This window comes from Aphelocoma coerulescens, chromosome 10, assembly GCF_041296385.1.
Source record: "Aphelocoma coerulescens isolate FSJ_1873_10779 chromosome 10, UR_Acoe_1.0, whole genome shotgun sequence".
In the NCBI taxonomy this organism is placed as follows: domain Eukaryota; kingdom Metazoa; phylum Chordata; class Aves; order Passeriformes; family Corvidae; genus Aphelocoma; species Aphelocoma coerulescens.
The window spans coordinates 16,512,028-16,537,737 of record NC_091024.1 but is presented as its reverse complement, the minus strand read 5'-3'; the positions used below and the strand labels follow the sequence as shown (position 1 = coordinate 16,537,737).

The window sequence follows — 25,710 nt, the reverse complement described above, 5'->3', positions numbered from 1 at the left end:
TCAAAAGAAGCACCAAGCAGTTAGAGATGACTGCAGTGTGAGCCATACTTTGGGACAGGGAGGTACATCCCAGTAGACACCCTGCATCCAGAGCAAGGGGCTGCGTATTTGCTCCATGGTTGTGGGTTTGCATTCAATATAATTTTTGGTTTTTGGGGACGAGGACTCGAAAGGCCAGTTGGGAATTCAACCGCAAACTATCCTTCAGTCTCTAATTCTAAAGCATCTGAGTTGCAAAAGGACACTTTTAATGCTTAATTTGCCAAAACATTCTGCAATAATCTCTTGGATGGCTTGGGTATAAATTTTAATGGCATTATGCTTGCTGTGCTTTGTTTTCTCTATCTAAGATGAAAAACTGAATAGCAGAACTCTGAATGGTGTCCAGGTGCAGCAACACCTTTCTGTACTGCATTTCGAATTCCTGACTGTGCACTAGGACTGCAATTAATTTATAATAAGGTTTGGCACAAAACACCATAATTCGGCTCTGAAAGAGCCAAAATTAGCTTAGCCATGATTAGCCTATGAATGTTTCTTTACTGCTTGTGATTGACAGGAGTCCTGTGGACTTCATACTACAAATAGATGTGATTTATCCCTCAATGAAAGTTGCTTTGTTTACTGCTAGGCATGTTAAAATAAGAAAAACCACTCTGCAAATGCGTTGTTCTTGAAACCCTGATGCTTGTTGATTAGTGCCCAGGCAGTATTCACAGCATCTGTTTGTATTGTGAACCTCTGTCAGCCTGTGCACATGTTCCTTTTTGTTCATGGCCGTCTATGAAAACAGGCTGGGAACGTCTTCTGCGTGTACAAGGAGGGCCATTTGCTATGCATGAGATGAGTTTCTGTGCCCCAAAGTGCCTTGTGACACAGGTCAAAACCAGTGTGTTTTTTCATTTGAAGGTACTTAATCTAAATATGTATCAAAAAGCTAGAAAGACTGTATATTTCCACAGAAATTCTAGTTTTTTGGTTTGGCTCTTTTGTAGCACATATCAAAAATTTATTGTGACCAAGTTTGGTGTGTTCTCAGTGGGATTTTCAGGAGATTTAGCATCTGTGTGGCACTGACCTACAATGGAAGAGCTGGAAGGCTTAATTCTGAAAATCTACATAAGCTTGGAGGAAGTTGGAAAGAAAACAATATACCGTGATCAAACCTACTTCTCTTTGAGATCAGTAGTTCATTGGTACTAGAATGTTGATTTTTATAATGTATTTTCAGCTAAATTTCTGTTATTGTTTCCTTCCACTATTTAAATTTCTTCCTCTGCAGCTCCATTCCAGGCTCTGTTTTTTTGTCGTGCTCTGTGAAACTCACCACTGTGTCAATCGTCAAGCAATCTCTCTTATCTTACTTTGACCTTCTGCAAGATATCTCTTCTGTTTCCAAGCATCACCTGCACTAATACCTTAAATTGCTCTGACAGTCTTTCGAGCAAGTAACGTATTACACGGAAAGATCTGTGTATGTGAACCTCTCCAAATGTTGTATTTTAAATAGAAAAATCTCTCTTATGGTAAACAACTAAGGCTTCTAGATGGTAAGGTTGGACTGGTTATCACATTGTCAGCCCTTCTGAACTGGCAAAGCAGCACCAACAAAGAGATCTTCATCTGCAAATGCCTGAAAGAAAGAATTTTAAGCGGACAGAAATTCATTTCTCCTTGCTGATCCTCGTCTGGCCTGTGATTCTTTAAGTCATTCATGGATGGCATAAATTAGAATAACCTAAAGGAGCCAGGATAAATTAGGGCAACCTGTCTCGGAAGTAAGGAGCTGAAGCCAGGGATGTGACACCACTCCATTTTCCCATTCCCATGTTGAGTGGTGCTCTGGCACAGAGGGAGGGTCTTGCCTGTTCTTTTTTTTTTGTTATAATAATTTTAGGTGCCAGAGATTACAACAGCATAATTCTTTTTTTAGCGTGTAATATTCTTTTGATACACTTTTTGTGTTTAATTCTCTAAATAGGCATTCTTTTCCTTAAATGTCCTGGCTATGTTTCCCTGATTTACTTTCTCATTTAAGACTGTAATGATCTCTGGAGCTGCCAGAAGTATTAGATGATTCTGTTAAACATTTGGAAACTGTCCCAGTTTCTGCTTCACCTTCAGAGGGGGTGATCTTCTGTTTAAAGTCCTCCATTGATCTTCTGTCTTTCAAAACTTCTCCAAAATGCATGAGAGCAGACTGCAAACGTAAATCAGGCTTAAAGAAAATGTATTCTGGTATCCTCACTGAAAGTAGGTAAGTAGAAGGTAATGCAGTCTGGTCATGAACTACCAGCTAAATGAAAGGGCCTGGATCTTCTGTCATCCCCTCTGTTACTCTGGATCCAAAATCTCACAGCTCCACTCATAGCACAGTTTCTGTCTGGAGATTTACTCTTGGAGCAAGCAGATACATGAAACTTGTGTTAATTCAATCTGATTGGATTCTTTATTAAATAGATATTATTTCTTTTTTTTTCCAATTAATTCTTACAGACCTTCATCTTTTGCACTGTCTTCAACGTTTGGGAAGCCATTTGCACATAACAAATGTTAATATTTACATAAGCTTTGGGAAAACCATCCTCATTCAGAAAGAAGATGAAAATCTGCAAGGTACTTTTTGGGCTCAAAAGTGGGCTCATCTCCCTATGAATATTTTGATTTTTTTTGTGTTATTTAATATATTTTCAGTGGGATCAAAATCTATCCAGAAAAGATAGTACCATCCTACCAAAAATATAGTCTATAACATGGTGATTTTGCATTTGCCATGTCCTCCTCTCCAGAGAAAGATTAGGTAAGGGAGTCTCTCCACTGCTTCTGGCTAAGGAACTTCAGTTCTAATCTCTGGGTGCCTTAGGGATGACAGGAGAAAAGACTTCAAATAATGTTGATTCTTGATCAAACTTGATTTTAATGAAAGTGTCTTTTAAAAAAGAGTATGTAATTGACCTGTCTTTGTTCAGCCTAATGTGATTGAGAGGAGAATTAAATAATAACTGACAGACACATCACTTTTTTAAGCATACAGAAACAGCTACTGTCAAATATGCAAACACAGAAGGGAAGGAAAGTCTCACACTGCTCTGTAGTTTCAGCTGAGATGAATTACATCAGTAGATCTCCCGCAATTCTAAATCCGTTTCAAAGAGTGTTTTCAGTATAATAAAAATATACTTTCTTACTACAATTCTGAATGTCAGGAGTGGCTGGGAACAAGTCTGACTAGAATAACAAATTGTCACTAGTCAACTTTCTAGTGGGTGTCAGTGGGCACCAAGCCTATTATGCTGCAGGAAATTTTCACTGTAAATGTGTTAAGAGGCCCTTTGAGTCCTCCTGGCTTGCTCAGTGTTCCTTGCTGTGCACACCAGCGTGCTATGCTTTACTAACAGGACCCCATTGTACAGAACCGAAGATGTAAACAAGAGAAAATACAGGCAAGGGATCATGAAAACAAATTTTGAGGTAGATATCTTGCTAGAGTCATCTCTCTGTTGCTTTATCAAATACTGAAAAACCTTTAGAGCATGTTATAATTAATTAGGAGGCATGTGGGCAGGAGAATTCTGTTCATAAAACAAGGAACCAGACCCAGAAGAAATAAGGTTTGGAGCACCTTCTGGGAAATGGTCTGGCATTCCAGGGACAGGAAGCTGCAACCAGGAACCGGTGCTGGAAAAAGCCTGTGTTGAACTTGGAAAAGCTAACTGGCAATCAGGGGTTCAGGTTTGATGAATATTCTCAATACAGCCAATATATAGGGGGGTGTATGTATTTGTGTGTGTATTTCTTAATTAACCGTATAATTCTGGAGAAATGATGCCTTGCTGTGTTTAACAGAATGAATACTGGTAATGCCAAATAGTGTGAGAGCCAGAAGTGGCTAAAAACTTGTCTAGGAGAATGAGTATTAGCTCTAGATTCTTTAGATGGAAACAGTTTGAGCTTGAGTTGAGCAATACTTAATTTACAGGAGTAAATGAAGCATTAGTTCAATTATCAGAGTAAATGTGAAAACCAGTTTGATCTGTAAGGGGTGCAATCAGTCTCCTGCTATATGAAGTGCAATTGGCTATTTATCTTGGTAGACAATAGAGAGAGTAGAAAATAATCCAAATCCTGTAGTTGGAAGTGAATATAGCAAACAATCAAAATCATGGCTAATAAAACACAGAAATCAGTACTTCGAGTGAAATAGCCCACCATAAAATCAATTTTAACACCATGAGCTGCCAGAAAGGGTGGGGTTTTTTCAGCTTCAATTTTAAAAAGATAAACCCCATTCATCCTGGGAGGTGTATAACAGTAGGTCTTAAGAGTTTGTAGTGGCCATATTTTGCTTCAAGCAGCTTTCGAGCACTGCTGGGAAAAGAGAGGATGTGAGATGTCCCATAAAGTACAGGATTTCTGTAAGGATTCAACTAGTTAGTTCCAATTAAACTTGCCAGCTAAAAGGCAGTGACCATAATTTGTGCCCTAAGTAAACAGAACAATTTTATAATCAATTCATTGACTTTGTTGCCACTGATGGAAAGGCTTTACAATCAGCACAATATGTTCAAATCATCCCTTTCTCACAAAAACCTGACCAGGAGGCTGCACCTGCCTGGAGGCTGTGCAGAGCCCTGTTGTGCAAGGCAGTCAATAAAGAATTACAGTAATCTAATCCTGAGGAAAGACAAAAGTGTAAATGGCCTTTCTGAGGGTTTCCTGAGATGGAAGTGACAACTACTTGGCAATAGCCTTTGCAAATGGTGCAGAGATGATGTAGTGAGATGAAATGCTTCTCTGTAGTCTAACATGATTCTCAAATGCTTCCATCTCCCAAAGAAAGCATTTGATTGCAAACCTCAAAAGTATGTGGTGGAGGGATAATCTCCTTTGAGCTTCACAGCCAAGAAGCAGCATGATTGCCTTGTTCAAGGAAAGTTTGACACAGAATTTAACATCCACCAAAAATGCCACTGCTGATGTTATTCAGTCTGCATCTGTAGGAATTGTGTGAATTCTGGACAGAAATACTGGAAATAAGCTTAATGCTGTCCCTTATAAGGAGGGTTTTTCATTTGCCTGCAAAGAGCTTGCCTTTTTCATGGAATAAGCATGTCCTTAGAATGTAAGACTTGCACTGGAGTCTGACAGAAAGTTGTTACCTTTCCCATTATCAAATAGAGCAAAAGAGTCTTCTTTTTGATCCAGATCTTCCTATGTTATTTTATGTACCCCCAGGGCTAGCTACCTGAACACCAATGGAGCCTTGCCAGGGAAAACTTGGAATCTGTGAACATGCCAAAGCTTCTTCCATACTCCTATGGATATCAGAGAACAGATCAAAATGCAGTTGTGCATACACTTGAGTTTCAGATGGACATCTGAAGGTGCTGCTTCCACTAAGCAGCAAATTCAAGTATTCAAATGAATTGTGGGGAGATCTTGCTAAGGAGACAAGGGTGGGCCTGTTTCAAAGGGCACAAGGCAGCTGTGGACTGCCTGTAACACAAGCAGTGGATGTTGAAGTCCAGTATTTCATTTTATACAAGATGTATGTATTCCAGGGGTCTGCTTTTTCCTCAGCTTTGCCTTATATCCAAAAAATTTGAAGCAGATGTACAAAGATACTCCTACAAGTTAAGTTTTGTAATTTTTAATTGTGTTACATTTTAATGAATCAGGGAAAGACACCTTTCTGTATCTTCCTTCTTGACTTCTTTTGAGAGGAAGTAAGAGGGGAGCGGCATCTCTGCCTTGGAATCAGAATACAGAGCTCCTTTTGAAAGCCTTCTGCTCAGAGAAACAATGAAAGTTGCAGGGATCAAAAGGGTGGGAAAAGGGTGCAGCTGAGATTATGCTTGATCTATGACACAAACTCTGTTGTGAAAATGAGACAACTGGGAACTTCAAGGCTGAACCAGAAATAGGAGACAGGGAATAAAGCTGAGATGGAAAAAATACTTCAGGAGAATGAAACACATTAAAGATAACTGGGGAAGGAGGAGGGCCAGTGATAAATGGTGAGTGACAAAAGAAATTATAAAAAATAAAGGCTAAACCAGAAAGACCAAAAAGGATCTAGAGTGAAGTTCATTTGCTTGAAAATAACTGGAATAATTAAACTGTATTGGAATTTGGGAAAAGTGTAAATTTTTAACATAAAGACTATCTAGAAAATATTTTTTAAATCCAGAAATTCTCTACAGTTTTGCTGGCACTTGTTCTTACTGCACTCTTGTGGTGCCTGGTTGCTTCTATAGTTATATATATATGCATAGGGATGTGCTTATAAAACTACCATCTTAATTGAAACAGACATTGAAAAAAACACTGGTAATGTTGTAGAGACAATTGGTAAAAAATAATTTTTAAAACAAGGCAAAAATGGTAATTTCTTTAAAGTTTGAAGACTATATGGCATGTAAGGCAGGAGTTACACTCATGGAATGAAAACCTACACATGTTTTTGTATGAGGTAGGAATCTCATGAAAAAATAGTATGTTATTGTATAATGAAAGGCTATGATATTTTCTCATGAGAGAGTAAGGGTAAACTGATGGCTTTTTATTCTGATGTTTCTTTGATTTTTTTTTTGTAGTTTTGTTCTGTTTTGTTTGGGGTTTTTTTGTTGGTTGGTTTGTTCTCTTGGAGGATTTTTTGGTTATTTTTTTGGTGTCACTGCCCTATTTTTGTTATGAAAATTGGGTATGGCATTTTAGTACAGATGAAAATTCCTATTTGACCTCTAGGTAAGCATTTGTTAAAATGGAATTTGGAGACTCCTTTAAAAATTCATTCTGAAGGAGGTGCTGTAAATAAGTGCTTCTTTGTAGCATTAACAAACCAAATACTGAACTATTAAGTACTCCAAAAAGAAAGCTGATTATAAACTGCCACTGAAATTTATTACTTTTCTAAAAACCAGTTCATCTGCCTCAGTTTGCTCAGAGTAGGTTAAGTAACACCAAGCAGTGTGAATTCAATTAAATGGATATGTGTGGCGTCATGTCATTGTGGTGTAATAAGCAAGTAAATCTAAAAAAACCCCCACTCTTAACTAAGTTTATGTTGATATAAAATGTGTATCAAGATCTTATCTAAATATTTAAGATACACTTCAGGAGTTTGTTTAAGAAAATCTGAAGATAGTTCTAAAACCAAAAGTATGATGAAACATATTCATAAAATTATTTCTATGATTCAAGATTTTCTGGGTCTGCTTTCTGTAGGCCTGAATTTGGAAGTCATTATTCATTGTTATAGTGACTGAGAAGAGTTTCTTAGAAGTCTAATCAGTAAAAAATTCTTTCAGGGATTTTCTTGCCTATATTGTAGGAAAATCACATGGAATTTAATTTTACAACAGGGAATGAGACTATGATAACATGGGAGTAGGACAAATAAAATTCTTGTTACACATGCTCCTTAAAATCCAAAAATGAATATATTTGGGCATGATCTAAAGTCTGCTCTTATGTGAAGAGTCTGGTAAGCTTTCCAGTCTGTGAAAGTTATGATTTGGAAATGTTTTTGCACAAGGAAAAAGAAACATTCATGTCTTAGGATAAGAATGTGGGAAGTTTTGTCTTTTTCTGGGGCTCTTTGAAGAATGTCTTCGATGAGTTGTGATGTTTGTACTCTAGTTCTGGAAATATAGAAAGCCTTAGTTCTTGCCATGTGTCTTTTAACTGGATGCACTCAAATAATTCTCTTTGGGATCACAGCGTTACCTCTTTTTAGAGTCAAAAGCATTTGCATCCAAGTTTTTCTGCTAAAGAACAGGATGAGCTGTACAAATGATGCAATGTGTGGAAGTTTATCTGTTCAGATTATTTGTCTCTGGTTTTAGGAAGAGTGAGGAATTTAGCTTGTGGTTAAGGGTAAATTAGAGAAGAACTGTCATGACCTCTGTTACTGTATATTGCATTAGTTTCTTTAAAACACTCTTGAAGTTTGAGTCTGGTACGTGAAAATCCCTTTTTTGCTTTTAAGGAATTCTCCAGTTCTATAAGCACATAGTGTCTTCGTGTTCATTTATTTAGTAGTAGCTGAGAGTGATTCCTTCCTTGAAGGCCTGGTTCCAGTCTCTTTTTCTGCAACTGGACTGAGTGCTTGCGATGTATCAGTTCAGGGTAAAACACCTGTGCAATTTCTGCCTTCCTTACACTCTCATTGTAGTAAAAGAATTGCGAATGAATGTAGCAAGAGGTCTGGGCAGAAGATCTTCTGCGTTCAGTCAGGATTTAAACAAAAATACAAGCCTTTGCAAATCGTAATGAACAGAACTATGAACAAAGTTGCATTTTATGCTTTTGGAAGAATCAGTCACACATATTTATACCATCTGGTGGTGTTAGTTATTGTTCTGGTTTGTAACACAGCTATTCCTAGAATAGCATCACACAAAAGTGGCCATAATGCAAAGGTAAAACTCTCGGGGAAAGTTTAATAAAGGTGACATCCTGGTGAAAATACCTGTTCAAGAAGCCTGGGGATTGTGGGTGAAGGGGACAGCAAAATGTCAGGGGTGTGTGTGCAGAGAAATAAAATGTTGCAAGCTCAGGTCGTGGCTAACAGCTTTGTAATTCCTCCCGGTTGTATGGGAAGAGCAGGTGATCTCATTTGCCTTGCTCACAGACCAACCCCTTCTGACAATTTTCAAGTCAGTGGAAGTTTGAAATTAGTAAGATGGGAGCTGAGACAAGGCCTTTGTGTTTCTCAGTCTTTCCACCTCAAGCTTTAGGTCGAAACAATTGTGAAACGCTGCCAAGGCTGATGTGTTTCGTATGAATTGTCTCTGTGCCCTGGGAGAAACACCCACAGGTCAGTGTTTCCTTCCAGCACTTTACCTTTGCCTCGGCAGCTGCTTTTACAGACATGATAAACTGCACTTCTGTGCATGATTTTCAGGTAGACAGATACATCTGGTTTCTAAGAAGTTAAGCCTTTTAATTCTGTATTAGTTCAGAGAAAGGGAAAATATGCAGTCTCTCTGTCTCCCACTGTTTCTCTGGTACCTTTCCTAATTTTGTTTTGTGTTAGTTTGGTTTTTTCCCCCAAAACTTACAGTCGTTGTAAAAATGTGTAGCAGCTGAGCTTTTTCATCAGGCATCTGTTGGGGACAGAACTCAATCAGATGAGAAATATGAATGGTCAAACCAGATGCACCAAATTCTTAATATTTCCCTCAGGCCTGAAAACTCTGTTGACATTTGCCTAAATACAGCTAAGACCCAGGCAATTGTCTGGTTTTGACAAGAAACTTAAATCAAGTTTTAATTAAAAAGCTATCTGATTTTTTGAGAGTGACTGTAATTAATACTATTTGTCTGACATTTCAAATACTTTATTCACTGTAATTTTCTCAGCTGAAAGAGGTTTAAAGCACTAAGAGTATAAATTATATCTTGTTTTATACTATAAACTTGGAGGTGTGAAAGTTGTTTCTAACATAGCTTTTAGAAACTTCTTTTGTATGTCAAAAAGTAGCATCAATATATAGTCTGAGTCAGAAAGAAATAATGCTGAACATTATACTTTTAAGCACAATAGTTTTCATTATAAATGAGAAATGGATTTCTTTTATGAATCATATACCCCTTTGTTGTGCATTCTCAAAATAATTATTTTCCACTGCAAAATGAACCAGTAAAAAACCACAAAGACTTTCTCAGATACTGGTGTATGTGTAATTCTTGTCTGAGCTTGGCAGTGCACTCTTATACCAGTGGCTGCTGAAAAGTTGCAGGATGCTTCTAGGCCATGGTGACATCTGAACCATTTTAGCAGGAGCAGCCAGACCTTTTGGCAGTGAAGATGTTTTTTAGGAGCTGCAGTCACAAGGACAGAGAAAGTGTTTACTGGATTGAGATTGTATAGAACTTACAAGGAGCTAGACTGGAAGTTTTTAGTGTGTTTAGCAGTCTCATGACAGTTCCTCAAATACTGGAGAGTAATGAGTTGAAGCTGGCCCATTTAATTGAAAAGCAGAGCTAAGCAGTTAAACCGATCAAGGGCACGTTCATTAGATTTAAGCAGAATTTCCTCTGCTCACCATGAGCCTCCTGGGATGGACTGAATTGTGGTCAAACCAATACTGGTTATGTTGGTAATGCTGGGAGGTTAATTTGCATCTAAACTGGGAAGCTTCTCTGCCCTGGAGCTTGGCCCTGTAGATTCCCAGCTAGAATCAGTGCACTGTGGGGCTGTCATTGTGCTCCTCAGCATCTGTGCTTCTCCTGTGTACACTGCAGCTGCTTTTGTGAAATGCTGGGAGAAGGTGTCTCCTGGATCCCAGCTTCTCTTGAATTTTAACTTCAGCAGAAGCTGGGAATACAGGAGGATGTGGACGCCACTGTCTGTCGTAGAGAAGCAAGTTGTTAATTTGCTTCTGAAAAGGCACTGACTTCCAACTCAGTTTCTGCTTATTAAGAGTTCAGCAAGACCTGAGAGATCCTGTCACAGTGATCATTTTACAGTCGTTATTAAACACAGAAATAAAGACTGAGATTTGTATCTTTGTACCCTGGAGATCATGTGTGATGGTGCAAATCAGCAAACTCATGTCTGTGGAAGCAATGGCTGTCCCTGAGCATTTTAGGTGTGGGAACCACAGCCTGATGATGCTACAGGATGGACATTTTTGGTTTTGGGGGCAGAGATGGAAAATCTGTTCATGTTCTGGATGTCTTCCCCCCAGAAGGGCAGGTATCATTGACAATGATATTTGCACCTTAGTTCGTGTCACTTTAGCAAATCCCCTACCTAATCAATCTGTTCACAGCCTTTAGAATAGCAAACTGTGTAGGGATGTATCTTAAGGAGCAGCATGGAATTACCTTATAGACTCACACCATTCTCTTCCCCACTTGTCCTCTGCTGGTTTCAGAAATGCATCTACCTTATGCTCCCCTGTGTAAAAGATGTGGACCTTAGGTGGAGGAGGAATTAGAGCTGTCCTAAAACTTTTTTAAGAGCTCTAACTGCTGAGCTATTAGATGAAGAAATAGTTTTTCCTGCAGCTTTTTATAAAAGACAGGTGTACCCTCTGGTTTATGGTAGAAAAAGCCTTTGTATTGGAAGTTGAGAGAGTCGGGGCAGCTGTCTCCCCGCAGTGAGGATTTGCTCACTTGGTGTCTGCAGCCTTAAGACACCTCTGCTGCTCTGTGTGAACCTCATCTCTGCCTAACCCTCCTTCTGCATTGAGGAGGAGCCCTGGGCACCAAACTGCGCCCTGGGGATTGTTCTAAACCTTGTTTGACTGTGAGTTAGACGTTGCAAAGCACAGTGTCACTGTGCAGAAACCTTTCTGTGAATTCTCTTCCAAGTGCTTTTGAAAATACTTAATTCTTTTTTCTAAGCCTAATTTTCAAAGGTGATACAGGAGCCTCTACTCAAGAGGGACTAGAGCTTCATGATCTGCAGACAATCAGCACTAGCCAAAAATAATTCTCAGGTTGTGCTACAGTGTAACCATTCTCAGTATTATGATGTTATATTCTGTCTTGATATGACCTCTGCAAGTAGTCTTTATTCTCCTATTCCCATTTCATTCATTGTACCAGGGCCTTTGAGAAAAATTCAGATAAATCAGTAGAAAAATCTGACTAAAGGAAACAATTTTAATTTCTCAGAAAGCTAAATACTCAGAACATTCCCTTGAAAAACAAGTTTCAGGACAATCCTGTTTTTAGTAGACTTGCATAAACCTGGGTGATATTTATGAAGATGTGTAACTCTCCCTGATTGAAAACCTGACTAAGTATCAAACCTCATTTTTATCTCTAAATGCATAATGCCGCCCAGTTGATATAATGTCATTGACTACAGTCTATTTTCCCCATGTCATTTAGTAGAGCTGAGATGGACGCAAACTAAGAGTTTACAGGTACTTTTATCTGTGAGAAGGGATAAAAGTGAAAACTGAAAAAAGTAGTAAAATGAGTGTTTTATGAAGATTACTAGAATCCAGAAAGTGACATTTAGGCATTTAGTTTTTTATTTATCTGTTGTTTAGTAGATCCCTCTCTCCCTTGATGAAGACTAACCCCTGCCATTTTCTCCTTAGAGACACCCCCCCCCTCCCCCCCAAGGTTCAGGTAGAGAATGCAGTTCTGTCTGCCTCTTCTGCTTCTTTAATGGTGCATAGAAACTTGAGACAGGAGAAGATTTTTCCTTTTTGGGAATGGCTTTACAGATGAGTATATGGCTGTTATTCTAGCTTGTGTTTGTTTATTTTATCACATCATATAAAAGACCCTGACCAGAAAAGATTAAAAGCTTCCAAATCACTTATATGGAGAAATAACTTGAGAAAGCTGCATTTTTAGCTTGTACAGCACAATTAAACCCACTAATGAGTTAAAAAATTAATATAGAAACAACATAGAAGTCAGTATTGAAGTGTCCATCATTCTGTACACCCATACCCCTCTACTTTGTTAGACCCCCTTGTGTTCTGAGCTTGATTCCCAATTGCCCTTCAAAGTCTGTAGCTTGAGCATCCTTCTTCCTAATGAAACTATAGAGATGTGCACAAGTTAGTTCATCCAGAAGTTGCCCTTTCTGGAGTTAAAACAGGAAGGGAGGTAATGCAGAGCTTGCCAATTTTTCTTTTAATTCTTTTTAAGAGTCTAGAAGTGTGGCCCTCAGTCCATAAATTAGAAGAACTGTGAGAAACATTCCAGTAAATGACCAAATGTAAATGCTCATCTGTGAATGAAGCCAGTGGTAGTGTGGACACATTTAGGAACCTACAGGGCTTCCTGGGGGCAACTGCAGAAATTTATTAATTCTCTTGTCCTTCCAGTGCGTGGAGAACATTCTGCCATTAGTGGGTTCCATAGCACTTTGTGAACTGCACACCAGTCTGATCTTTTCTTCTTTTTGGAGAGCCAATTGCTTTAGCTATTTTCTCGAGCATTTAGAGGTTTTGCTTTTCAGAATGTTCATCAATCGCTGCTACTCTAGTTAGACACAGGCAGTACAAACACAAAACTCCAGTCTTGCTTGGCTGAGCTGGCATAGCAGTGTATGAACTGCTTGCATTGGGAACCTGCTGGGATAAAGAAAGAGTAGCAGTGACCAAACACTGAAATATCTGGGATTCTGCAGAGGCAGTGGCACTAAAATTGAAAGCATTAAACACAATCTTGCTTAAATATGAAATAGCTGCATACTAACCCTTTCTACTTCCTGGCAAGAATAATAATGCTGCTCTAATTCAGAATGAAATTAAAATCAAACAAAACAAATTCTCTGTAACCAAAAGCAAGTCTGTGGCAGGGATGAGTCAGGACTGAAGTTCTGAAATTATGAAGTGGATTTTATGCAGGAGCCTCTCTCCCTTTCCCTGTTGCCAGGGAGGGTTCATAGGCAACAGACTTAATGGGTTAGGCAGACAACTTGTTGCTGACTAAGTCACGAACAGCTGACACCTCTTCTGCATCTTGGAAGGCTTGCATGCTCTTTGGATGTGTTAGACCAACAGTGGCATGCTTTGAGCTCTTTTCCTAAAAGGAATTTTTTCCACAGCTTTTTACAAATTTGGGGTAAATTGCTTGCTTATTTGAGTAGCTAACTCATTTTGTTCTTTCTGCTTTCTTATAAGTAAAGCACACTATTCTGTCAGCTACAATTTTACTTCCCCCCAGTAGCAGGGAAACCTTGGGTCAGATTCATCAAAAGGGATATTTTCAGGTATTGCATACTAATGAATAGCTGGCTCTTATTCATTATCTACACCAGAAATTTAATGAATACCTTGAAAGCTATTGAATTCTGTGTTTGTGGACAACAGTGCTTCACAAAGTGCAGATCACTGAATACTATGGACAAGTTTCTGTATGTATTCATTTAAATATAAAAATTAATTTACTTCAACCATGCTAGTCCTCGTTCATTCTTATGTTTGCCTTAATGGCTTTCTGCCACCATTTAAGCACTTTAGAAGGTGGGCACAGTGTGAATTCAAGACAGTCACAAACCAAGGAGATCTGGATATAAGCTGAAATATATGCTACTTCTACTTTGTAGTACCATCATACATATGGGCAAGAATGAGGGTTCTGATAAAGCTGATGGGTATCATGGTTAAATGGTTTCTGATATGAATGGCTTCTATCAGGAGACTGCTACAGCTGCTGGGCTTTGGCAGTTCTGAGGTGGCTCCCAAAATTCTCCAGCTGTAGGTCCAATCCTGCTTTTTGAAACCCTGAGCATGGAGATTTGAAGAGCTGGAGCTATTCCTGTTTTAAGTTTATGGCTCTGGTGACTGGGCAGCTCTTCTAAAACAGGGTGTTGGTTTTTAACAGCAGGAACAGAGCAAAGCAAAAGGGACAGGGGAGAGGGGGAGGGCAGTGAGTGCGGTGGCAGGGCTGTGATGAACATCCCTGGGTTTGCCAGCTCCCTGGTCTGACCTCTTCAGAGGCTCAAGCAGGTTGCTGCATCCGTGTCACTCTGCCTGACAAGAACAGAGGATATTGTTTAACTATTTGTGGTCCTTTTGATGTCTTGCTTCCTGGTACTGGCAAAACAAGTATTGTAACTTGGCTTAGGCTTCCTTGGAGCTAACTCGGAAAGCATGAAATCATTCCACATATGTTTTCAGCAAGGGGCTTGCTTTGAACCTCTTCGTTATTTCTTTGGCGTTGCTGATGGTCCAGAAACCAAAGCACCAAGTACATGCAGTGAGCAGTTTGATTACACAGTGTATGGAAATTTATTTCAGGGTGAACACAGTGATCATAGACAGGCTTGTTGTTGTCATGACTTCTTCTAACTCTCCTCCTGATAATTCTATAGATGCTACCAAATCTGTTCCTTTGACATCATGTGACCACTCAAAAAAGACAGTTTTCCAACAGTAAAATAGCTTATTGTAACTCTGTGACCACTGGTACCACTCAGTTTCTTGAGCTTGAATCAAAACTTCAAAGAGAGGGGACATTTGAAAAGAAAAAAACCTGACAGACCTTATATTTTAGAGGGTTTTTTCTTTTTTATTTCTCAGGAGAAAGCCTTACTAATTTTAAAATATTGTGGTTTAATAGTCAATTTTCATATCCAGAATATTAAAGACCATATTCCTGGTATTTACAAGGTCTGAGTTCAGCAAAGCACTTAGGCGTGTATCATGTAAAGCATTTCATTAGTTTTACTCTTCATTGGTTATTTGCTTTCCCAAGTCTTACTTCTCCAAACCCCCAATCTTTTCATAATATAAATATGTGTAGGTCCATTCTTACTGAGTTTTTTGCTTTCTGGATGTTCTGCTTGCCCATGAAGCCTGAGGTATAGATTCTATTAATTGTGTGTAGCCAGAAGGGGCACATAACTCTAATTACCTGAGAGAGAAAATCTTGACTAAATGTGTGGTTGTCCTATGTCTGTGTGTGCAGCCCAGAGTACACAAATTTGCTTATAAAAGGGGTTGTTGCAAGCATGGTCATTGAAACAATTATTCCATCTTTAAGTATTGAAAACTATTATGGCCTTTTAAAAAATATCGCTGGAAAGTTTTTATGATAGTTTCAGAACTATTCACCTCCTCCATCCTCTCCTCTCTCAGGGGAAAGCATTTGGAGAGTTGGACTCTTAAGAATCTCACATCCCCAGACTGAAGTTCTGCAGAAAAACCTACTGTGGTAATCAGTACGTTCATCTGGGGAGAAAACAGAGCTGAGCTATTTATTTATCTTTAATTATAAGTGGTTAAACAAGGAGAATAGACTTACAGTTCCTACTGAACTTAAAAAGACTCTGATTTGTGCCAACTAAAAATTAATTAGTAAGGAATTTTTAATTTCAGCATCGTAGGCCAAGAATCTATTCCTTGATAAAGATGTCCCTGTGGAATAGAGTTATGAGATGAGATTAGAAGGAATGTAAACTTTATATCACATGAAGCTCCTACTCTGAGCACTGATGCAAAGGGTATTCCTAATTTTTTTTTTTCTCCTTGGTGCTGGAACATAAGCTCAGAGCTGACCAGACGGGGACCCAGCATGCCAGATGAAAGGACACGAGATTCCAGAATGGAGCTGGAAGATTTTGAGGTGGAAAAATATTAAGGGCTTTTTAATCTGAAGTAAGAATTTGCTCTCCTGGATTTGTGAACCTGAAATGATAGAATAGCTAATACCATTCATTTTGGAAAATCATCACATGGTGCTGCTTGCCTCATGTCTGCTTGGTGCAGAGGGGCATAAAGCACGTGTGTTAAAAGCCATATCAATTGTTTCTTATTCGTTAAACCTCTTCTTCCAGTTTTGTTGGATTTTGGCATTTTTTGAGGTGTGGCTAGAAAGTAGGGAAAGCTTAAAATTCCCAGTGAAAAACTGGTGATCCCTAGATATAAAATATCTCAGGTTGGCTTTTGGCTTTTGTGAGAAATATAAATACTTTGGCTCTCAAAGTCTAAACTGATTGATTTCAAACATTTTCCCCTCAGACAAATTTTACAACATTAGGGAAAAAAAAAAGTTGAAAGATAATATTTCTTAGCAGTGCAGTTTTACATTCAGACAATCAAAAATTCTCAAGTAGAGCTGCTAGGTTGTTCTTGCATGTTTATATTGATATATGAAAAGTCACAAACATTAGTAATGAACTAAAAAGTGAACCACTTGTTGTTCCTTTGAAAATTGTTCTCTGATCTCTTGGTTCCTTATGGTAATTAAAAATCACAATAAAGATCTTGTAAAACGGTGAGTCTCAGTGGAGGGGAGGCAGAGCAGTAGTGTTCACTGGTACATGTACCAGGAAAATATCAGTGCATTATAAAGGTTATAGATAACTTAAAGAAAAACTGTATTAGTGTAAAGCCAGTGCTGTAAATATTTAATTATTTCCCTTCGCTCTTTGAGTCGGAGGCAAACAATTGCCATCATGCAACGGTGAGAAAAAGCACACTGTGAAATCTGTGTTTTGATTACTTTGAGTGAGTAGTGGCGGGCCTGCAGGGATGAAACATGGTGGAAACTGCAAAAAGACTCTGGGAAAAGACCTGTGGACTTTGTTAATATGTCCATAGGGTAACACTTCCATGAAGGATGTGGAAAAAAAATACATTCTCTTTTCTGTAAGCAAGCTGATTTTCATGTCAGTTATTCACCACCTATGATTTTACCTACTTTTTTTTTTTTTTTAATTAATCTTTGGTAGTTTTGCCTGAGTTTCTGCTTTATGTGATTTTCAAATGGTGGTCAAATCTCTACAATAGCAACAAGGATTGCCACGAGGAATTATGAAAGAATCCTACACATTATGAAACATAAAACAAAATTTACTGTAAGTGACAAGCTGAAATGGAAGAGTACTCTAAGAATATATGGAGTACAGCAGGTTTTACTTTGGCTTTAAACTTCAAAATAACTGTGTGGGTTATCATGAAGTCTCCCAGTCACAAGATTCAAACCTCAACTACTAAAACAAACTTTGTGTAGGAAAGAGCTTTCTATTTTTATATGAAACCTGTAAGGCAATTTTTTTCTAAATGAGAGCATATAGTGTGTGCAAATACATTTGCGAAGATATTTTACATAGTCTGTTTTTGCCTTTAAAGAATGGCTTTCTTTTAAAAAAAAATTATGACTCTTTCAAAAACGAAAAGAGGAGAGATGCATTAGCAGTCTCAGGGCTGCATTCATAGGCTTGGAAAGATTCAGAGGGAGCTGAGATCTTTCTTAAGCTTACTTAAGCTGAAATTTGGTTTGAGGATAGTTGAGGCTCTTAGTTTGAGATACTGAGAGTCTCTCTCGTGGCTATTCCTGAGCAGCATGTGTGCACTTGTGTACTTGAAAATGTGTAAGAATCCCCATGTTTATTATACAGAGGCAACCACAGAGCTCTCCAGAGCTGTACCCAAAATGGAGTGACTTTTTTGGCTAGAAAAATCCCTGGCTGGATCAATTTAATGAACTCTAATTTCTGATTGATTTATTCAACTGAAGAAGCAGAAATTGGAAAATATGCAAGACCTTGATGTTCCTTCTTAAATGTGTTTCAGAAATTTGTTTTTGGTTTTGTTTGGTTTTTTAACAGAAAATATTGTTTTACTTTGAAACATACCTCAACATCATTTTTAGCAAGTTAAAAAATCAAGGCAGAGAACGCATCTTTTAATTTCAGGTCTAATTAAATATTTTGTTTGATTATAAGGTACTTATTTTTCATCACACGAAAAAAAGCTGAAAAAAATCTCAAGGCTTATTTTGGATTTCAGTGCTTTATAGAACATGAAGACAACCCTAACAACAACCAAATTTGTTTTTACACTATTAGAACTGCCAGTTGTGAAAGCTAAATAGTTCTGCCCTCCTCCCTCTCATCTCCAAACACAGAGAAAAACAGATCTCTTCTGTCTTACTATGCTTTTGTTCCATTAGCATGCTGGAATATATTCACTAAGAAATTCCTCTTCTAAGGATTCTTTTTTCAGCATAATACTTGAAGCTTCACATTAATCTTTCTAGTCTGTATAAAATATATAAAATTTTGGATTACTTACTATTAGAAAACACACAGGCTGCTCTGCTGTGGAGTGTTAAGCTCTTAAAGAGTTAAAGCAGGCAGCAGAATATGTGTTTTCTTTAATGCAAGTTAACCTTTGCATGCAGTAGACAGCTTTCCATTTTCCTTGAAATAAAAATATTTTACTAGATACAGTGTTTAAATAAATCAAATGAGGCTTCAAATTATGTAAAATCTGACTGTTTTAAATAAAATTACTACTTTCTCTTCTGCATTTCTGGGATAATTCAGTTTTAATGCTCATCTAAGCTGTAATGTCTCTGCTGTGTATTTGGGCTGCTTGATTATACTGATGGGTAGTGTAATTTTTTTGTTACATGTACAATGAAGGTAATTTTTGTGTTTCTAAGCTAGAAGATCAAGTTCTGTGACCTGGAGAAAAAGAAGGCAAATCAGAAGGTGTACAGGTGCAGCTCCTTGCTGTTGCAATGGGAAACCTGGGAGAGCTTTCCACCACCTATCCAGAACCTTTCTGACGTGGCTGGGTTGGGATGGAGTGGGAAGGGGCAGATAGTTTGTACAATAACTTCCCCACCTTTTGGAGGGTGTGCTGTTGGAAATGGTGAGGTTACTGGTGGAAATACACTGGGACAATGACAGAGATGTATGAAGGCATGCACAAAATGATAATCTAGACATTAGGCATACTTTTTTTTATCGAGGCCAAGCTATTTTTTTCTGCTTACTTTAACCTGCTTTTAACCTACTATTACTTTTAGAGAGGCACAAGTGTGAGTTATCAGTCTGGTATTATGGATGAATTCTATAATAAATGTGGTGTTTAAGAAAACGGCTCTTGAGTAAAAACACAGTGAAGAAGGTGGTACTGAAGCAAGAGTTAACTAGAAAGCAACCACCCCCACTTTGGGCTGAAGTGATCAGAAATGGGTTCCCGTTGAAACCTCTCAGAAATGTGGGTTTCAGAAATGGCATCTCATTTACTGATCTTCACTAAAAAAAGCTTCCATTTTCTTGAGAACAAAAATGTATCTTTGGATCAGATTTTGCTCTTCCCTGTTTCCCTTCAACTCTCCAGAGAATATGGGCAGGCTAAGATGCTCCTCAAACTCAATTATCTTACCTTTGTGGGAGGAAGAGGTTGTCTGCAAGTGTATGGAAAGCGAGAAAAGTCTTCATCTGACTAAACGAAAATATTCAATAATTTTTTAAACCATCTGCAAGGAAACAGCAGCAAAACCAGCTTGCTGAGAAAGGTGGATATCTGTGGGTCTTTTACCTTAATTCACTCACAAAAAGTATTGAATTCTTAAGAACTGACCTCTGCTACTCTTTATATCAGGAGATGCTGATTGCAGACATTGTGCCGTACAGATAAGCACAAAGGCTTCTTTACTTTATATGTTCTGGGCTTCTCCACTTTCTTTCAGAAACAGAAAATCCAGTAAGAATGAATCCAAATGGCAGGAGAGAAGAGTGGAAATAGAGGCTTAACAAACAATGAAAAGCAGCTCATAGTTTACACGATGAGTTTACAGCAGGAAGAAGGAGATTCCACTGAATCTGTGCTGTGCTAGCTGGTTAACAAATGTTCCTCAGTCTTTAAAACAAACAAAATTATGTCTGTGAGTGTAAATTCCAGATGAGCTGTTTGATGAGCCTTTCACTTTGCTTAGAGATAAAGGTTGTGGGAAAGGGTCCACTGAAGCTGCATCTAGTCAAAGTGCCTCCAGCACAGTTGTCTTATTTCTTTCCTATTATTTTTTATTTTGTTTTCATCTAGGGTATGACAGGATGCTGTTCAGGTAGTGTTTAATTTAATTACTGCCAAATATTCAGGTTCCATACCTGTAGTTTACTAGTCTGCCTGTTTTTGCTGAAGCTTAAATAGGTTGCATAATTTTGAGAAAGTTGCTTTCAGATATTATAGGCTGTATGTGTTTCCAGTGGAAGCAGTTTCTTGTCCTACTGTAAAATTTAGTTAACTAAAGTTTTGTAAACCATTAAAAGATATACCACAGAATGTGGTTACAAAGAATAGATGCATATATTTTAAACTCTTCTTTGAATATTGGTATATAAGCATGATGGCATCAGAACTGTACTGAGGACCTGGTCGGTGTCCTATGCCTTGCTTGACTCTGAAACTTACTCTTCTGAATGTCTTCAATCTATGAATGTTTTTTATTTCTTTTTTCCTGCAAAGATATCAAAACCACAGGGATGTGTCCAATGGAAGTAAAGGTGCCTTAGCCTTGGCAACTTGTTGTACGGGAGGAACAGCTGTAACGCTGCCATGTTATTCAAGCTTTGCCCTCATGGTTATTCATGTCTGCATCAATATATTCTGTAAAACTGCTAGACTGGAGCTAACAAAGCTTCCTAGGAAGGCTTGACTGTCCCCTTTGACATGTTTGTGGTGTGGCCAGAGGTAGCCTAGACCCCACAATGTGGGCTATTATTTAAGAGTCTAGACGATGTCCTTAGTCATAGGATTTAGTTTTAGTCCTGTCCTGTGAGGAGCAGGGAGTTGGACTCTATGATCCTTACGGCTCCCTTCCAACTTGAGATATTCTGTGATTCCATGTAACTCCTGGGTCAGGTTACATGTACTTCAGCATTCTTTTTGGAGGGAGGTATTTCAACAGCTGGATTAGTTACATGTGTAGAAGACCCTTAGTGACTACCTCAGGTTCAAAGCAGGCTTGCACATGAATGGGCAGTGAACACTGGCAGGACGGTGTGGTGCTGTTCTCGTGTGAAAGATGGTTTTGTTGCACGTATTTGTGTGCTCTGTACCTCGTGCCTGTCCCACCCAAGGGCTGCTTTCTGTGTGTCTGGTGGCTGTGAGCATTATAGCTCTTCTGCAACTTGGGGTTCAAGAGTCTGCCACTGTGTCTGTGCTCTGAAAAAGCGTCCAGATGGTCTTTATACCTCCTCTACTCCAGAGTCACATAAGATTTGTGTGGGTTTTTTTTTATTTAGAATTTTAAAAATAATTATTAATAATTGTATCTACATGAAACCAACAAAGTCAATAGGAGATGTTTGGTGCTTCTTGTCCCTTTTTGTTCCATTACTCATGCTGCTGGTAGGATCTGATGTAGGTAATATCTGCAGCAATTTCTAAAGCCCTCTTTCATCTAACTGAACATTTATCCTCAAGTTTCTCAGCATACCTGTCTTTGCTGGTAATGCCATCTCACTTGTTGAAACAAGCTTAGTGATCAAAGTTAATGAACCGTCTTGGTAGGGGTTGGAAGCTAGAAACAGGAGACTGAAGAACGAGGAAGACCTTTTCTATGCCCAGAAATGTCTTAGCAGAACAGGTTCACAGAAGGGGAGTTTTTGACAAAAGTCGTGGTGGTTTTCATCCATTACATAATGCTCAAGTGAAGTGTCACCCTATTTCCTTTGCTTGTGGTGCTTTCACTTTTCAGGTACCCTCTCTTTTTGCAAAAGCAAAGCTGCTTTGTATTTTTGCTTGTGTAGGTGCTCCTAGATTGTGGCCTCTACAAACATGCTACAAATTCGTCTTGCTTTAGCTAGTTCTAATTGCTAGTGATTTATGAGAGATGTTGTGAAACAACATAAAATTAATTTTTCTTCTCCGTTAATTCAGATGTTATAAGCATTTGGGTTTACTCCTGTGATTTCCCCTACCTCACAATTTACTTTGCAAACCAAAGCTCTACTGTGTTGTCCTATTGTAGCCTTTAGTGTTTCCTTCTTCTTTCTCTTCTAAGTAAATTGAAAAATTGTCTAGATTTAGAAAATAGGGAAAAAGATGCACTAAATGACAATCGTATAACGAAGGTAGGTGTATTAAATATCAGTGGCCTTTAACAGATGAAAGGAGAAGAGAAAAACCTCACTCTACACTCTCTGTTAACTTGAAGTAGCTGCAATACTAAAACCAGTCCTGCAAAACACTCACATGAATAATCCTTACTGTGGCAAGTAGTCCAGCTGTTTACAGCACTGGTGAAAGGCAGTGGTCTGGCAACTTTGAGGAATGAAGTTCTTTTTTTTTATTAGCCGGGCAAGTTTCCCAACACACATTGCCTGGTCAGCGTGCTTAAACCCCAATCTGAAGAGGGAGGGATAAGCTTTTTCTCGGGCTAACAGGCAGTTTGGTTTCCACAGATCACCTAATTCTTGCTTGTATTTGGAGGCTGCCAATTAGCGAAAAGTAAAGGGAGAGACTTTGTACGAAATTGCAGCTCTAATCCACCAAACTTGCATCAGAGAAGATCCACCTTGCTACCCTCTGCAGATTCTGAAGAGACCATGCCCAAAGCCTGTGCCCCATGCCTGTGCCAGTGTGTGTTCCAGGGATGCTCACAGTCTCCACATTAGGCCTGGGGAGCAACCTGTGCTCCTGCTTCCCTTGTCCACTTTTGCTCGCTCTCCTTCTTAGGCTGCTTTCTAGGAACAGCTTCCATCCAGTTTGAGACCCTTTTACTTGATGCTGGTGAAAAATCTTGTAAAAAGCCTTTTGTGTCCATACCCTGGGGGCTCCCAGGCCTGCCCATACCCAGTACTTAATCACAAAGAACAAGACCTGGTTTATTCTGTGGGCAGGGTCTGTAAGCCCAGCTCTGACCACCTCACATTTTTTCATGCTCTGAAAGTGAATGCAGAATAATTTTTTAATGTCTTCTTCAATATCTGCCCATGCCTCTCAGATGGAAGCAGACAACAGATAATCAGAACTGTTGTGGTGTTTGTTTTCCAGACACTGGTAATTGGAACTTCAGGACTTCCAAATCAACTAACCCAAGACTCTACCCTTCCACCAAAAGAACTGCCAACAGTGCAAGATGTAATCCAATTTGTGGACAGGCTCCAGGGGCAAGTAGGACTCATGGTACGTTTCACAGCTGTTGGAGCAGCCACCATTTGTGGGAGAACAGTGATTAGACTGCAGAATGTGGAATTGTCCAGGGTTTACCTACAAGTATCATCAGGTACCAGTACCAGCAGTGGTGAAAGCTGTAGCAGCAGTCCTGGTTGGCAGAAGGTGGCATATCAGCTGCTTGCACATGATCCAGTGCCATTTGGAAAAAGCTTGAATTGCTTTCAGTAAAAATACCATGATTTGGTCTACTCAGGATATGCTTCTAGACAGCAGTCAAAGGCAGGCAGCTTTAGCACCTTCTGTGCAGGAGGCAAGTAGGGCTGCATGAAACATGGCCTCTGTTGTACAGGAGTGGTGTGTTTGTGGCAGCTGCTACTGGATTTTAACATCAGGTAGTGGACAAGGAATTGACCATTACTGAGACTGTGAGCTGCACAAGGGTGCTTGCAGAAGTCAGACCAGATCTGGAGGTTTTCTGGCACCTTGCTAGTCACCTTTTTTGTTCTATGTCAAAGCGCACTTCATTCAAAGAGAGGTATTGTCTGAAATGTTTCTCTGGCTGCGTGGCTGCTAAACATGTGGGTCTTGAGACGCTTAATACAGCTGGCATCTTCTGATGCGGCTTCAGCTGAAACAGTCATGGGGGAGGGAAGACAGCCCTGCGTGGAAGCTCTTCCCGCTGGTACCGGGGCTGCAGAGGGGAGCTCCTCGTGGGCCCGCTGGCCCTGTTGGCCGGGCCGCACCATCGCGCCGAGCCGTCGGTGCCTGCCCGGGCGGAGGTCGGGCTGGCTCCCCGCCCGCCCTGGGCAATGGCACCCACCTTCTGCGGCCCCGGCCCCGCTCAGGGGCCGCAGGGGCCCCGCGGCCGCCGCCCCTCCCGGAGCCGGACGCTGCCTCGGGCGGGCGCGGGTCCCGCAGCCGGGCCGGGGCCGCGCCGGAGGGCGGCGGTGCCGGGCGTGGGGCGCGGGGCTGGCGGCGGAGCGCGGGGGGTGCGGGGGCGGGGGGGTGTGCAGCTCTCGCTAGCGCTGCTTGTGGTCACAGCCAGGCAAGCTCACATCCCATCTGGATCACGCTCGCTCTCTCCCTTCTGCTTTCCTACCATAGAGTTGCGCTGGAAACAGAAGATAGAGGGAGTGTAGGAGCTCGCCATCTCCAAGCGATCTACATTGGGAAAAACATGGAGTCGGCTCCGGCAGCCCCCGATCCAGCAGCCAGTGAGCCGGGCAGCAGCGTCTCCGAGGCGGCCGCCGGCGCCAGGGACACCCCGGTGAACCTGGAGCCTGCCCGGAAAAGCGATGCGCCGGCTCCCGTCCGCAGGCAAAGCTACTCCAGCAGCAGCAGCAGAGGTAGGGAGACTTGGGGAAGGGGGAGGGGGCCGGGGGAGTGGGATCGGTGGGTGGGTGGGAATAGGAAGAGGGGGGTAAGAGACAAGGGGGAAATGCAGCAATTTAATCCCCTGGTTTATTGCTCGTGCTTGTTGAAGCCGCGCACGCAAACAAGCCGGGCTTCTACCCCCTGCAAAACCTTGCAAACTTTTATAGCTTCTTTTAATTGCTGCAGGAGGAGGGACAAATGCAATGAAAATATTGAGCAGTGTTTGGTGTTTTCCTATCTCTCTCGTTTATTGCCTGTGGTATCCGGATGGGTACTGTGCCCCTGAAATTACATAATTTTATAAATATATAAAGCAACAGCGGGAGTATTGGGATTCAAGGGAACAAACTTTTAAAGCTGCAGTGTCCTTCCTCCCTCCCTTTTTTCTCCCCCTCGTCTGTCTCCTTTTGACAGTTTCTCAACTGGTGTGCTGTGGCTTGTTGTGAATGGGGGATCTGTGATTAAACAGGAGATTTGCGGTTTGCGGGTGACTTATTCACTCTCTTGCGCGCTGTTTTCCCTTAATTCATTTAAGTGTATCTTAAAAATGATTTCATCGCGGAGCGGATGATCTCGTAGCTGCTGTTGTTGAAGGTGCACAACTTCGCAGAGGGTCTCTGTGCGCCGGGGGATTCTCTTACCGCTCTCCGCCGGCCCCCGAATAAAACGCTGCAAACAAACGAGCCCCCCTTTTCTGCCGCCAGCTGTCAAAGCCCCCTCCTGCCTCAGGTTGCGTTTCTGAGTCGTGCGGTTCAGCTCTGAAGGTGCTCAGGGCGGTTGGAAGTTTGGCGTCAGCGCGCTACCGCCCGAGTCGCGCCGGCGGCGGGAGGGCTGCGCGCTGCCGGGCGGAGCGGTGCGGAGCCGTGCGGAGCCGTGCGGGGCGGGCTGCTCCCGCCGCGGGCACGGACAGGGGCCCGGCTTCAAACACCGCCGGAGTTTGCCGAGACGTGCGAGAGGGAGGAGGCTGCGGCTTTAATTACTTGTAAAT

General features: G+C 40.5%; 1 protein-coding gene across 18 annotated transcripts in view; it reads left to right on the top strand.

Moving 5' to 3' along the window:
• Window positions 1–25,710, top strand: part of RORA (RAR related orphan receptor A) — a 480,592-nt gene that overhangs the window by 104,682 nt on the left and 350,200 nt on the right. For 13 of the 18 annotated variants that reach the window (XM_069026282.1, XM_069026290.1, XM_069026284.1 and 10 more), the window contains 2 exons: window positions 23,226–23,357; window positions 24,453–24,694. In XM_069026282.1, coding sequence (XP_068882383.1) covers window positions 24,526–24,694 — 169 coding nt within the window. In that variant the 5' untranslated portion in view covers window positions 23,226–23,357; window positions 24,453–24,525. Of the gene's footprint in view, window positions 1–23,225; window positions 23,358–24,452; window positions 24,695–25,710 lie in introns of those variants that run through there. The other 5 variants (XM_069026293.1, XM_069026309.1, XM_069026312.1 and 2 more) reach the window with 2 other exon arrangements.